Source organism: Meriones unguiculatus, chromosome 11 (genome assembly GCF_030254825.1).
Source record: "Meriones unguiculatus strain TT.TT164.6M chromosome 11, Bangor_MerUng_6.1, whole genome shotgun sequence".
NCBI lineage: Eukaryota > Metazoa > Chordata > Mammalia > Rodentia > Muridae > Meriones > Meriones unguiculatus.
In genome coordinates this window covers 10,618,347-10,633,024 of record NC_083359.1, presented here as the reverse complement: position 1 = coordinate 10,633,024, position 14,678 = coordinate 10,618,347, and the positions used below count along the sequence as shown (strand labels likewise).

The window sequence follows — 14,678 nt, the reverse complement described above, 5'->3', positions numbered from 1 at the left end:
GTCTTTTTTTTTTTTTTTTCCAGAGCTGAGGACCGAACCCAGGGCCTTGCACTTGCTAGGCAAGCGTTCTACCACTGAGCTAAATCCCCAACCCCCTAAGAAAATATTTTATGCATGTGTGATTCTTGCTGGCAGGAGATGGTCTTAATACCTTGTACCTTTGCTTGGAGCTTCACAAGTCTTGTGGCTGGATGTGGAGGCTTGGACGTCCATCTTGGGAGATGGCCAGATTTTTTTTTTAGGTCTTTTTCAGGCTAAAGAGATGGCTCAGTGGGTGTACCCTCACCCCCTCCCAGCTATAAACAGGGCTGAGACTGTCCATCTGCACTGTGGACAAACAGCTCTTAGGTCTCATGAGGGGCCCACATGATACACAGCTAGCTACCTCAGCTCAGGTGCCAGCCATTTGAGGGACACTGCCCCATCTTTTGATTCAGACCATCCCTGCCTCAGCTTAGCCTCCAACTGTGTTTTTGTTTTGTTTTCCTCTCTTTCCTTGAGCTCATGCTACAGACTTCTAAGCCTGTGAGAAACCTAGGGCATATGTGTCCTTTTTTGAGGGGACAGGGTGGCCATAGGGTACATAACCAGGGGTGAGGAGAGAGCTAACTCACTTCTCTGGTCTCTAAAAGGAGTCTTCAACTCCAGGCATGGCCTGTGATGTTTGTACTCTTTTTGTGTGACAGGGTTTTCTTGTTTTAGCTCTGGCTGTCCTGGAACTCACTCTGTAGACCAGGCTGGCCTTGAATTCACAGAGATCTGCCTGGCTCTTGCCTGCCAAGTGCTGAAATTAACGTGTGTGGCACCACCATCCAGCAACATTTGCACTTTCATACTTCAGTTTTCCTTTATAATCAGGCAAATGTCTTTAAAAACAGCCAGTCACAGCAGAAAAAGCCTGGCCCATAACACAATGCAACCCAATGACTGGTGACCTGTGGGTCCTCTACACTGCCTGACAAACTCCCAAGAGCGAGTCTTTTCAGGCTGGGCCTTAGTGGATGGCCCAATGCCCAGGCTTTTCCACTTAGGTGGATTTTAGAAGGATCGTTCCACAGATGGATGGCAGGCAGAGTACCACTTCCCAGTGTGGAAGCTGGCATTCAAGGTAGGGTTATAGTAACAACTGAGGGATGGACCTGTTAATTGGAGCAGGTCTCTGCATTCCAGGGATAGCTGGTAGGAAGCTTTTTTGTTATTTTTATTTTTTATTTTTATTTCAAGACAGGGGTTCTCTGTGTAGCCTTGGCTGTCCTGGACTCACTTTGTTGACCAGGCTGGCCTCGAACTTATAGGGTCTGCCTGCCTCTTGCCTCCCTGAGTGCTGGGATTAAAGGCGAGTGACAACACGCCTGGCTGGAAGCCAGTATCTTGACTTGGTTTCTATTGTGATAAACACCATGACCAAAAGCAACCTGGAAAGGGAAGGGTTTTTGTCCTGGGGAAAGTCAAGGCAAGAACTGAAGCAGGAAAGGAACCTGGAGGCAGGAGCAGATGCAGAGAACATGAAAGCTACTTACTGTCTTATTCCCGATGGCTTGCTCAGCCTGCTTTCTTATACGACTCAGGAACAGCTGCCCTGGAGTGGCCCTGCCCAAAGCTGGCTAGGCCTTCCCACATTAGTCATGAATCAAGACAACGCCCTACAGGCTAGTTTACAGGCCAATCTGATGGAAACATTTTCTTATTGAGGTTCCTTCTTCCCAGATCACTCTAGCTTGTATCAAGTTGACATAAAACTAGTTAGCATGCTGTCTAGAAAGATCATCTCATCACAGATGAGGCAACTGAGACTCCATGGCTTTTGAGTAGGGGAGTCATAGCCAAGCTGAGGCCAGATTCCTGCCCTATCCTTGGTGCAGCCTGGCCCAGCAGTTCTGGTCATGGAACACCCAGGAGTGTTACCTGTGTAGATTTAAAGTATCTTGGCGTCCTGAACCCGTGAACTCTATAACTATGAAGTATCCCTAGTAGATTCATGTGGTGAAGGTTTGGTCCGTGGTGGCTAGGATGATTTTTCAAGCTCAGAAGAAATATCTGTATTAGCATGAATGGGGCACAGCTGGAGGGCAGAGCATGTGCTTAGAATGAGGTCCCGGCTTCAGTCATCAACACAGTTTAAAGGCAACTGAGCTCAGTAGTGGAGGGCCTGCCCACCATCACAAAATGAACAAGGGACCAGCAGGCATGCGGCCTGACACGATTTGCCTATTAGACTGTTGCTAGGAGAGGGGCACATTTGGCAGCTGGCATTAAGAGTTGTTTTCAGAGATTTCCACCAAAGCAAAATGGAGTTAATGGCTGTGCTGGTTAATTGTTTTGCCAGGTTGGCACAGGTAGGGTCACCTAGGATAAAGGAACCTCAATTGAGAAAATGTCGCCATCAGACTGGCCTATAGGCAGGTCTGAGACGTTTTTCTTGGTTAATAATGATAAGGGCTCAGTCCACTGTGGGCAGTGCCAACTCTGGGCAGGTAACTGAACAAGAAAACAGAGCTGAGTAAGCCATAAGGAGCATTCCTCCATGGCCTCTGCTTCAGTTCCTGCTGACTTTCCTCCATGAGAGACCATAAGCTGTAAGATGAAATACTCTTTCCTGCCCAAGCTGCTTTTGGTCATCGTGCACATCAGAGCAACAGAAAGCAAACTAGGACAGTGCCTTTGACAGACTGCTTTCAGGGAAAGGCAGCTATGAATCAAAGCTGAATGTATTTAAAAGCAGAAAGGTACAGAAGGAGGACGAAAGACAAGGGGGGCGAGACCTATGAATGTACAATGGGGAGGAGGAGTGTGGGTGTGGCCCTTGAGTTACATCTCTAAACCTGCTTTGGATCCTGCCTAGAGGGTAGAGGTGTTCATTTTAGCAGCACAGCTCCTGAACAAGGACGGCATGCAAATTCACAAAGTGGCCCCCTTTTGTCTCTGGATTATACTCTGTAAATTAGCCTGTGACAGAAGGAAAAAGCTTTAGGGAGGCTTGTGAGGGTGCTGTTGAGGTTCAGGGAACAGGTCATCCTCTAGACTCACTAGATTCGTCACCCTGGCCCAAGGGAAGGCCAGTCTACTTACTGCCCTGACTGTTTTTGGGGTATACTCGTCTACACAGGCAATTTTGGTTTTATCAGTGCTGTCTGAAAAATTTCAACTCCATTAGTAGGGCCCACAAACCAGATGCCCCTCCTCCCATCCTGCTTCAAACTAACTGTTGCAGTACCCCAAAACGCAGCCAACAGAGCTTGGCGCAGTGGTGTATGCCTGAAATGCTAGCACCTGCGGACCAGGGGTTCAAGTTCATATTACTTCATACATACTTGGGCAGCTGTAAGACAAGGGGGAAGGAAAAAAACAAAAACAAAAACCAAGCGTGTGGAATAATAACCTTGTATGTTGCTATTACACTAACATGGTGCAGACACCATAAACAGTTCACTAAATGTGTTAACATTTCATTGCTATACATACACCCCAACTGACTGGAATGGCCATCCAGATAGCTCCCGTCACAACTGTGATACAGCAGTCCCTCTCATTCGCCTGGTGGTCTACTGTGGGTACAAAACATCTCTCAGAGAGGTGGGGGAGGTATCATTTCCATCATAATACACAGCCTTGGCTTTCCATTTCATCCTAATCAGTCTCTATCTTTACTGCATTTACTGATTTAAATACTATCATTGTGTACCGGTGTGAAAACCATGGAGTTTGGTACCATCTGAGGCTTTGTTCTACTTTGGGATGTGGGAGCATAGCCCCACCTATAAGCAGGACTACTGCTATAGCAGTGTGAGCTTATTCAGCCCTAAATATGGAGTGTGGGGGCGGGAGAGATGAATTAGTATTTAGGAGCACCTCTTGCTCTTCTAGAGGAGTAGATTTCAGTTCCTAGCACCCATACTGGGTGGCTTATAACTACCTGGAACTCCAGCTCCAGAGTTGATGCCCTCTCTGGCCTTGGTGGGTACCTGCACACACGTAGCACACATTAAGACACACATAATAAAGAGATTCCCCCAATCTAGTACTAAATGGCCTTAGCATGGGACTCTAACAGGTGCCTCCCACACTGGCCTTCCTGAACTCAGCCATTGATGACACCTCCTTGATGGTCACATAAGCTCCCAGCCTCCAGCTTCTCTGCCACCAGCACCCCTCTACCTGGCAACGCCTCCCCTCTCTTCCTCCCTCCAACTGGACTTCCTCCTCACCCACACACATTCTCTCCCTCCTCCCCCCTAACATTTGTCCCCTCGACAAGGGAGCTAACAAAGACCTTAGTACTATCTGGGTATGTCCCCTACCCCGACAGACCTGTCCCAAACACAGCTGCTCTAGGTCCAGTTTACCATCCCTGGGTTCAGTAGAACATCCATCCAACCCCTGGACAGCCAGCCTCTCCTTCCTCTTCCCTCCCCTTCCATCTGTCTCTTCTTCTCTACCCTTGTCCTCCACGAAAACTAACCACTTGCTTTGTCCTTCAGTTGGTTTTAGGGAAGAGCTGCCTTTGGGATCTAAAACTTCCAATTGTCGTGTCCACACACAACATTCTTGGCGGTGTCTCCTGTCTTGTGCTTACACTAAGCATTTCCCTGTCCAAGGTCAGTTATCCTTGCCAACTTAGACAGAAATATAATACTCTGTAATTCTCAGTTTCACTGCCTTTTTTTTTTTTTTTAAGTCTAAAAAGACCTTTAAAAAATTCAAGCAGCCTCGTAGATTGGTACCCATGGGGACCTCATCTTCTGTAAGGAGGAGGGGGGATGGGGGCATGGGTATAAGTGTAAAGAAAAATCCAAGCAGCAAAAGACCTTGGACAGATCTTTCAAACAAACATGAATGAATGAGCATATGAATGAACAAACAAACAAAAGGCAGCTGGGCATGGTGACACACACCTTTAATCCCAGCACTGAAGAGGTAGAAAGGCAGGTGGATCTTGGTGACTTTGAGGCCAGCCTGGTGTACAAAGCAAGTCTACAGCCTACACTATACAATGAAACTGTCTCAAGACAGTGGAATCATGACTCAGCACAATCTCAACAAATCCGATGAACATATGCTAACCAAAAGAAACTAGGCACAGAAGTACATGAGGTTGTTTTATGTGAAGTGACCAAATAGGTAGGCCCAGTAGCTGAGTAGTGGACCACCCAGGTCAGAGCTTAAATGCAGGCTACAAACGGTGCCCAGTGAACACCGGGAGGAATATTCACTGGTGAAACCCTGCACCAGCCAGGCTGGGAGCTACTAGCCTAAGCGAAGGCTATTGCTCTGACCGGACAACAACCTTAGTTGCTTCACGAACTAGTAACTCAAGGAGCAACTCGCATTTCACTTCTCAACTGCAGACAAAGCTAGCATGGCTCTTCTGGAAGTTTGTAAGGCCAGTGCCCAGAAGCTGCCAGCTTCAAGGGACGAGCCACAGCAGGGACAAGAGTGTGCTGAGATGGGATGGGGAGAGTCCCAGAAGAAGCAAATTTGGCCTTCACTGGTTCTTGCTGGCATCCCAAGACCACACGCCACCAGAAAAGTGGATGGATTTTTTATTAAGGCACATGAGCTCTGGGTGTTGTAGATGGAGCGGGAGTGGATGCCTGTGGATACACAAGACAGCCACTTCTCAGCTGCCCAGTGCCCATGTTGGCTGGAAGAGTCTTTCTCACTTGGCAGACAGCAGCCACAGTCAGGGCCTGAGTGGTCACCCAAGGTCAGTCCCTGCCTACATGCTGACTGACATCGTCTCACTTTTCAGCAGCTAGCCACCCGGAGCCACAGACAGAGCAATAGCCAGTGGAAGCAGCCAGATTCTCCAGAGGTGACCGATCCTTGTACTCCTCAACAAAGGAAGCCCACTCCAGCACCTCCCTAGGTTTCCAGGACCAGGATGCCTACCTGGACCCAGTTAGTTCATTTCCTGGTCAAGGCAACTCTTCCACCTCATCTGCCCTCATCTGTTCTGAGGACAAAAGGGCCGGGTGTGTCCAGGCTGGTGGCAAAGGCTACATTTCCGAGGCTTTTTTGCTGTAGCCCCTGCATCTGAGGTACCAGCTTTCAGTCTTTTGTTTGTAGCTTCTGGTCTCTGGAATTTTCCTCTGCCTCCTGGCCACTGTGGAGCTGCAAGACTCCCTGTGGGAGAAGACAGGAAAAAGATGAATTCACAATTGATACAATCAAGTAGCAAGAAACAGGTCCAACACAGGGGGTGGGGGGGAGGTATATATCCATAACCCTGGTACGAGAGGGCTAGAACTAGTTTAAGGCCAGCTCGGGCGACATGAGACCATGTCTAAAACAAAACCAAAGACAAAAGGTGCAATGTTGGGTAGAGGTGCCAGCTCAGGTGAACACATGGGCCAGACTCCCTCTGCTCTGTGAAGGCCAGCTCTATGTAAAAGGCATGATGTACCACCTGTTACCTGCTTTCTTTTTAAACTATTTCATTTTTATTTATGTGCATATAAGCTTATATGAGTGCAGGTGTCTACAGAAGAGGACAGTGGATTCCCCGGAGCTGGAGTCACATGTGGTGGGTTGCTATCCACCTGGTGTGTGTGCTGGAAGCAAACTCAGGTCCTGTGGAAGAGCAGTAAGTGTTCACCACTGAGCCTTCTCTCCAGATCTGCTTTCTTATTCTAAAGAAACCCAAGTTTTTTGAGACACTGTACCAATGAGGAGGCCATGGTGTAACTGTCTACAACACCCTTCCTACGTAGCAGAAACCCAAGCACGCAGAAACAGGTGGGGAGTCTGTGATCATTTGCCAGCTCCCCACTCCGCCTTGGTTGCGTGGAACCCTGAGCACTGCAACCTTCTAGCCTATAAACAGGCCTCAGTGATGGCTGCCCTGTCACTGAAGTCAACTTGTCATCTGGCTTGGAGGTCAAATGTCACTTCAAATGGCCCTAGAAAGTCTCAGTGTACAACGGTGCTACCGTCATTTCAAATATGGGCATAGCAAATGGTGGCCTGCAGTCCTATGTTTCTGACCAAGCCTTCTGGTACTTCATGCATCTGGAGGCACCAATACGAGAATCATGAAGTCAGCCGTGGTGGCACATGCCTGTTATTCTGGTACCCAGGAGGCTGAGGCAAAAAAGCTGCAAGTTTGAGACCAGTCTGGGCTATATACAAAACCTCCCCAGCTACAAACAAACAAAAATAAAAAATCATAGTTAAGACCACCTGGGCTCCATTATGAAACAGGAGTCCTATGAAATTAGTAAAACTGGTAGCATCTTACTGCTGAGGAGACTGCTGCTGAAAGGCTGAGGCAGCTGAGTGAAGACTGGAAAGACCTGCTGAACTGCACGGCTGCTACTCAGCCTTGGGTTAGTAAGGTAGCGTGTTTACTGCTGTGTACTACAGTGGCAAAACCCCATATGATCCAGTCCTTGTAACATTCATTGCTGAGACATGGGCCAGGCTGTGTAGCTCTGGGCAGATTTCTACATACCTTCAGTCAGTGTGCCATCAGGTAAAAATGAGGCTGACGTCAATGACCTAGCAAGGGTGACTGTCTGCAGGACCTTAGGCCCTGTCATTGTGCGGCCAAATAAAACCCTTCACTGGCCTGAGCCTCACCTCATTTGGAAAACTGTGATCTAATGTACATGAAAGATAACCGACGTGGGAAATGTATTTGTCACAGAGCTGGACACAGTAGCTACTCTTTAAGGTGAACCCAAGACCCTGTTTAGTAAGGCTCAGACCTTTCTAAACAATGAGCGAAAAGAGGCAAAGCAACACCCTGCTGACCCCCACCACACTGCTCTGCCTTGCCTGCTCTCTGCAAAGGAAGCCACTGTGAAGACCTATGCAGGAACCTGCTGCCTCACCTGGGGCCACGTTCTCATCCACCCATTGAAAGAAGCCACACTGCTGCTCCCGTGGCTTGGCGCAGGTGTGGAACTGGCGTCCTTTATTGGGTCCATCCTTCTGTACAGTCCGTGTGACAGCAGGCTGCCCGCACAGGCAGGTTGTACTTCCATCACTGTCACTGCCAAGGTTGCCAAACCCATCCATGTGGCTGCCAAAGCCTGATGGGCATCCGACGGAGTTGCCTGAGGGTCTTGATGCAGAGCTGGGGGGGCCTCCTCCTTCAGTGGGATGGCTGCTCTCAGCCCACAGGAAGAAGTTGCAAGCCCCCGCACTGCACTTATAGAAGAGCCGGCCCTGGTTGGGGCCCTGCTTGCGGACAGTGAGCAGCACTGCTTCCTGGCCACAGTTGCAGGTCACAGAGTTGCTCTCCCCAGCAGCACTGGATGGTAGTAAGGCCTGGGCCACTGCCTTTGAAGATCCAGTATGCCTGTTAGCCAGAGGTTGAGACAGGCTATGCTGACTGCTGTCCATCCTGTTGAGGGCCTGGCTGGCCTGCAGGTGGCCAGAGGGCTGGCTGGCTCTTGGAGGGGCCCGTGAAAATCGCAGGCTGAAGATTTCTTTCAAAGTCTCATCACACCCACCTATGCAGCCAACAAACTCCAGGGGCATTGTTGGGGGAAGGCTACCACGCTTAAACTTCAGCTTCAACCTAGTGAGGCCAAGATGACAAAGGATGTTACATGTTGCCCTGGTGCACAGCCTCCCCGCAGACCCAGGAAGCCCATTCAGAGCACAGAGCAGGAAGTGTACAGAGGAACTCAGCCTCTAATAAGCAACCAAACACAGGCACCCCTGGAAAGCTCTCCTTCTGAACACCACTGGGCCGCTCAGGGCCCTGGGGCTCTTCCAAGGTTAGGAAGTCAAGATGGGTAAGAATGCTTCTAGTCTACCCTCATGCTTCCGTGTGTATACAATGAAGAGTTTTCCAGAAATGATGAAACATGATGGTTCAAGTGGAGCACAGGGACAAACTGAAAACAAATCCCTTCTTGCCTAAACAAAAAGCAGTATTATTCTTTAGCAGTGCTGTATATCTGCTTTGGAGAGTAAAGTGTTTTGTCCTATCCTGTTAGTAAGAAATACATGTGTGGGGCTGGAGAGATGGCTCAGAGGTTAGGAGAACTGTCTACTCTTCCAGAGGTCCTGAGTTCAAATCCCAGCAACCACATGGTGGTTCACAACCACCTGTAATGGGATCTGATGCTCTAGTCTGTCATGCAGGCCCACATGCAAATAGAGTGCTCATATGTCTAAACAAATAAATCTTTAAAAAAAAAAAAAAAAAAGAAAGAAAAAAATACATGTGTGAAGCCAGGCGTGATGGCATGTCTTTAATCCCAGCACTCAGGAGGCAGAGACAGACAGGTCCCTGTGACTCCCAGAGCACAGCACAACTAGACCAGCCAGCTGCTGGCACTGCTGCTAGACTGCAAGCTGAGAACAGCATTTCCTAGAGCAGGGGTCAGCCTTCCTAGCGCTTCGGCCCTTTAATACAGATCCTCATGCTGTGGCGACCCCGAACCATACATCGCTTCTGCTGCTACTTCAGAATTGTAACTTTGCTTCTTTTATGAATCGTAATGTAAATATTTTTGGGGCTAGAAGTTTACCGAAGGGGTTGTGACCCACAGGTTGAGAGCCACTGCCCTAGAGAGTGTGCCTGGGCTTCGATGAGGACAGGAGGAGTTCTGCAGTGCACGCCCCACAGATATGCAGCTCACCTGTACACAGGGGCTGGCTGACAAACGGAACACACACTGCTGTCCCTGCTGGCCTCCAGCACGGAGTCAGGAAACCACACAGCTGACCGACATTCTGGAAACCCCGTGCAGCTAAGGTAGAACCTGGAGATCAAAGAGGTCAGGTCAAATCCAGGAATCTGGAAGGCACACTAGTTATATCCACCTGCCAGGAAGATCCTTCTTTCATTTTCTTGGTTTTCTGAGTCAAGGTCTCACTGTGTAGCCCTGGCTAGCCTGGAACTTGCTATACAGTGTAAGTTAACCTGATCATAGAGATATACCCACCTCTGCCTCCTGAGTGTGGGGATTAGAGGTGTGTGCCACCACAGCTTACCCTAAGAAAAATCATTCTTGGTTGACACACTTAATTGGATATACTAACACAGAATGATTTAGAAACCCTTCTTGCAAGCTTCTCATGCCCCAAAAAATTGCAGCTATAGCCCGGTGGTGCTGGTGCATGCCTTTAATCCCAGCACTCAGGAGGCAGAGGCAGACAGAGTTTGAGGCCAGCCTGGTCTGCAGAGTAAGCCTGGTCTGCAGAGTAAGTTCTAGGCAGCCAGGGCTACACAGAGAAACCCTGCCTCAAAGGGGAAAAAAATGGAACTAGTACTGACTTTACTTAGACCACCAGGGACTAGGTGTGGTGTTTCTCCAACATAATCCCAGCACTTGGGAAGCTGAGCAAGATTTAGCAAGTGTGAAGCAGGCCTCAGCTACATACTGAGTTTCAGGTTACCTCGGACTACAGAGTGAATGAGACCCTGTTTCAAGAAAAGAACAAAACAAAACAAAACAAAAAAACCACTGACCAAGTCATTGTTTTTTTTTTTTTGTTTTTTTTTTTTTCTTTTTCTTTTTTTGTTTTTGAGACATGTTTTCTGTGTAGCCCTGGCTGTCCTGGACTTACTTTGTAGACCAGGCTGGCCTCTAACACACAGAGATCCACCTGCCCCTGCCTCTTGAGCACTGGGATTACAGGCGTGTGCCACCACATCCAGCTCAAGGTGAAGTCATGTATGCAGAGCCCTGTGCATACACACTTAATCCCAGCACTTGAGAGGCAGAGGCAGGCAGATCTCTGTGAGTTCAAGGCCAGCCTGGTCTACAAAGTGAGTTCCAGGACAGCTAAGGCTACACAGAGAAACCTTGTCTCAACAACCGCCCCCCCCCATTCACACACACACATACACACACACACACACACACACAGATATTTAAGCCAGATGTGGTGGTGCACCACTCAGGGAGGCAGAGACAGAGGTAGGCAGATCTCTGTGAGTTTGAGGCCAGCCTAGTCTACCAAGTGAATCCAAGACAGCCAGGGTTATACAGAGAAACCCTGTCTCAAAAAATATAAACAAAACAAAACCAAAAATTACCATTCTTAGCTCATAGCACTTGGGAAGCTGAGGCAGGAGGATTTAGAGCACAAAGTTGGTTACATTAGGCTGCCACACCCACGCCAGTGTCGCCATAGTAGCATAAGCTACAGGGCGGGGGATATGATTTCCCCGGAAATAATGCCCCCTGGAAGGTCAAACTCATCCCACTTGGAAAAGAGACGTGTTCTGAGATTTCTACGCTTCTTCAGTTGTGGCTCTGGGGCTGGAATAATGAATTCTTTGATCTTTCCCTGTGACACCTAAAACAGCACAACTAACTTTATAAAGAAATTTATTATTAGTAGATTGTTAAAGGCTTTAATAAAAATAAGTTTAAGAAAAGTAATGAATTAGATTTAGTATTAATAGGCATTAAGAATAGTAAAATAATAATAGGCTCCTTCTTAAGAAATAATAGCATGAGAGGTGCAGCTGGCGGGAGTTTCCCCCTCCCTTCAGTGTCTTGTTCCTAGAGAAGATCATAAATCTTGGGCAGGACATATGGGAGGAGGGTTAACAAAGGTGTAGTTAGATTTTGATATAGAGAAGGACTTTGGCAGGCATCTGACTTAGCTCCTGACTTTCCTCTTCATTGGTTAGCAATAATGAAACTATATTTGAGGTTTCTTTTCCTTTGTTTGCTCTGATCAAAAAGTTTTTAGGCCAAGATTATTTGTGGGTACTGCTTTATGTTTGATTGCATTTTGAGTTAAAATGTAAACTTTGTATTCTTGGTAAAAGTCTAAATGTTCTGGGAAGTATGCCAATTTTAAGGTGCCTTTTGTGAAATCATTATAAAAATACTAGCTTGATATCAGTAAAGTTGCAGCAGAGTCAAAACCATCAAGGTGTCTCTGTCTGTCAATTCTTCGCCGAAACCGTGTCTTCCTGTCTAAAGCCTTGTTCTCCCGCGGACGACGGGAGCCCGACTGGGCCGGTCCGTGGCATTAGGCTATATAAACAAGACCTTGACTCAAAGACAAAACAAACAAAACAGAAACCCATTCTGGGTTGGGAGATAGGCAGTAGAAAGCTGCCAAGTAAATGAGACCCTGGTTTCTACTCCTATACTTCAAATAACAAAAACAAAAATAGACAAACAACAATGAAAATCCCTGGGGCTAGAGAGATGGCTCCATGGTAACAACACTACCATTCTTGCAGAGGACCTAAGTTTGGTTCCTAGCACTCAAACTGGACAGCTCACAACTACCTGTAACTCCAGGTCTAGGAGACCCAAACCCTCTTCTGGATCCTGCAGACTGCCTTATTTTAGTAGCATATAAATTCCCATTGCCCTCAGCACCCAGGTGCTACCTTGCTGCCCTCCCAGTTCTATCCCTTGCCCAGTGTCTGCCAATAGCAGGTCTGCTTCTAAGTAATGATATGGGCATGGACTGACAGAGGCTAGCTGGTCAGCCCTGTATATATTGGGTGAGTAGAGGCAAGAGAGAGCCAGACACTAACCCACCACTCTTCTTGGTCTTGAGGACCATATCCTTGTTGCACTGTGGGCACTTCCGAACAGGCTCTGGCATGGCTGGGTACATCTCTTCTTGCTGGGCCACCTCTGTCCTTTCTCCTAAGTACTGAGACAAGGCCTCATCCAATCTGAAGAAAAAGCAGATAGACAAGCCAGTTTCATTCAAAAGGCCTTTATAGGTATCCATTAGAGTGGAACCAGTTGGCCAGGGAGTCACAGGCTGACCAGTAAGCAGAGAGGAGATGGAGCTCTCTACCCCACTGTCCCTGACTCCAGGCTCCTAGTGTGATGCCAGCTCTAGGTAGACACGGATAGTACAAATAGCATTGTCTGACTATATTCCTGATACAGGGTTTAAAAGTCTCGAGCATTAAAAATGCAAACTGAAGCCAGGTGCGGCGGTGCACGCCTGTAATACTAGCATTTGGGGAGGCAGAGGCAGGCGGATCTCTGTGAGTTCAAGGCCAGCCTGATCTACGAAGCGAGCCCAGTATAGCAAAGGCTACACAGAGAAACCCTGTCTCAAAAAACAAAACAAAAAAGAAAGAAAAAAGAAAAATGCAAACTGGGGTTGGCACAAAGGTTCAGTGGGTACACATGCAAGCCTGATGACTTGAGACTGATCCTTGGAATGGCTCAGTGAAAGAGAATTGTCTTCTAAAAATAGTCCTCTGGTCTGAGTACATTTGCCTTGGCATGTGCGTGCATGTGCACACACAAACACATACAAATAGAAAAAAGAAAGAGAAATCCCCAAACTGGCATTTCCTGTCATCCATACAAATATAGCCATATAAAATACTGTCCTAGACACCAAGAAGTTGTCTAGCGAATAGTAACTGATTCCTAATTCAAATTGGGCCTACCGCCACCTGGAGTAAGACCCCCAAGACAGAGCTCAGTGACCAAGCCTGTTCCCCTTTCAGACACTAGCTACAAGTGTCAAGATGTGCCTGTGCTTCTGACTCTAAGGGGGGCTTACCATGGTCTGATGCTCTGATTCACTGGCTGGCTCACAAAACTCAGAATAGCCAGACAGGAGAGATGCAAAGGGCAAGATGCATGAGCAAGACTGTATTGCTATGTTTTCTTTGGGTGTACCATTTTCCAGGCAACACCATGTACTCAGTTACTGAAAACTTAGAACACACTTGTTATGATGTCTTCCATAGCTGGACATCTGGTAGGTCATGAGCACTGCTGACCAATCTTACTTCAGTACCACCCTAGAGTAGCTGTAAGTACTGCTTTCTAGCCTTAGGGAAGTTTCTCCTGTCAACTAAGTCTAGCCTGTGGCTCAACAGGTGCTTTCCATCAGCCAGGTGACTGGCAAACAAAGCTGTCACTCTAGAGAGTTCAAGAATGCCAGGAAATCGAACTAAGTATGTTTCTATGCTAATGAATCATAGCATCTGGGTTAGAAAATATTATTTTTCCTTTTCCTTTTTATTTGAGACTGGGTCTCATTTTGTAACCCAGGATATCTGTGAACTCACAGCAATCAGCAATCTTCCTGCCTTAACTACCCAAGTTCTTGGATGACACACAGCAGTCACCATCCTTGGTTTGAAAATGTATCATTTCTAACAAAACACATATTCTGTTCACTAACTGACCACCTCCAAATGCTCCAAATGAATAGGTTCCACACTAGAACCTGGATTAGCTGATTTAAAGGACTGCTGCCTACCAAGGTAGAACAAAAAGGAGAGAAAGGCACTTCTAAAGCTCAAAACCAGTAGAGCCCGTTTCTCTAGAAAGGAATAAACTGAATCCACAGGGGAAAACCCAAGGGACAATACATGCGTAGCTGGCTCCCCTCCCACAGGGCGACCGACCAATGTGAACAGCAGCGCCTCTATAGCCTCATTCTGCTGGGCTCCCCAGGCGCGCCCAGTCCTCGTTAGGAAATTCTGTGGCATGGCTGGGAACTACAGAACCACTTGGACAGGGGAGAAGGGTCTGGCACTCACTTCTTTGCCTTTGCTACTGCTTCAATGAAAACCTGCTTGTATTTCTGCACTTGCTGCCTTAGAACCTGAAACTTATCCTTCTTGCCCTCACAGATGAGCTTGAGATCAGCTTCCAGCTCGGCACGGAGGTCAGGCTTGGACATCTCATAGCCCATGGAGTCGTAACCTAGAGGGGAAGAGCAGTGCTGAGAGCTTCTAGACGACGACGTCAGGACATCCT

At 47.7% G+C, this 14,678-nt stretch overlaps 1 protein-coding gene across 4 annotated transcripts in view; it reads right to left on the bottom strand.

Moving 5' to 3' along the window:
* Positions 1-4,877: 4,877 nt before the first annotated feature.
* Top3a (DNA topoisomerase III alpha) overlaps positions 4,878-14,678 on the bottom strand; it is a 37,283-nt gene continuing 27,482 nt past the window's right edge. For all 4 annotated transcript variants that reach the window (XM_060363594.1, XM_060363595.1, XM_060363596.1 and 1 more), the window contains 5 exons: positions 14,459-14,624; positions 12,470-12,613; positions 9,597-9,719; positions 7,833-8,524; positions 4,878-6,123 (listed from right to left, as the gene is read on the bottom strand). In XM_060363594.1, the coding sequence (XP_060219577.1) occupies positions 5,945-6,123; positions 7,833-8,524; positions 9,597-9,719; positions 12,470-12,613; positions 14,459-14,624 (1,304 nt within the window). In that variant the 3' untranslated portion in view covers positions 4,878-5,944. The remainder of the gene's footprint in view (positions 6,124-7,832; positions 8,525-9,596; positions 9,720-12,469; positions 12,614-14,458; positions 14,625-14,678) is intronic.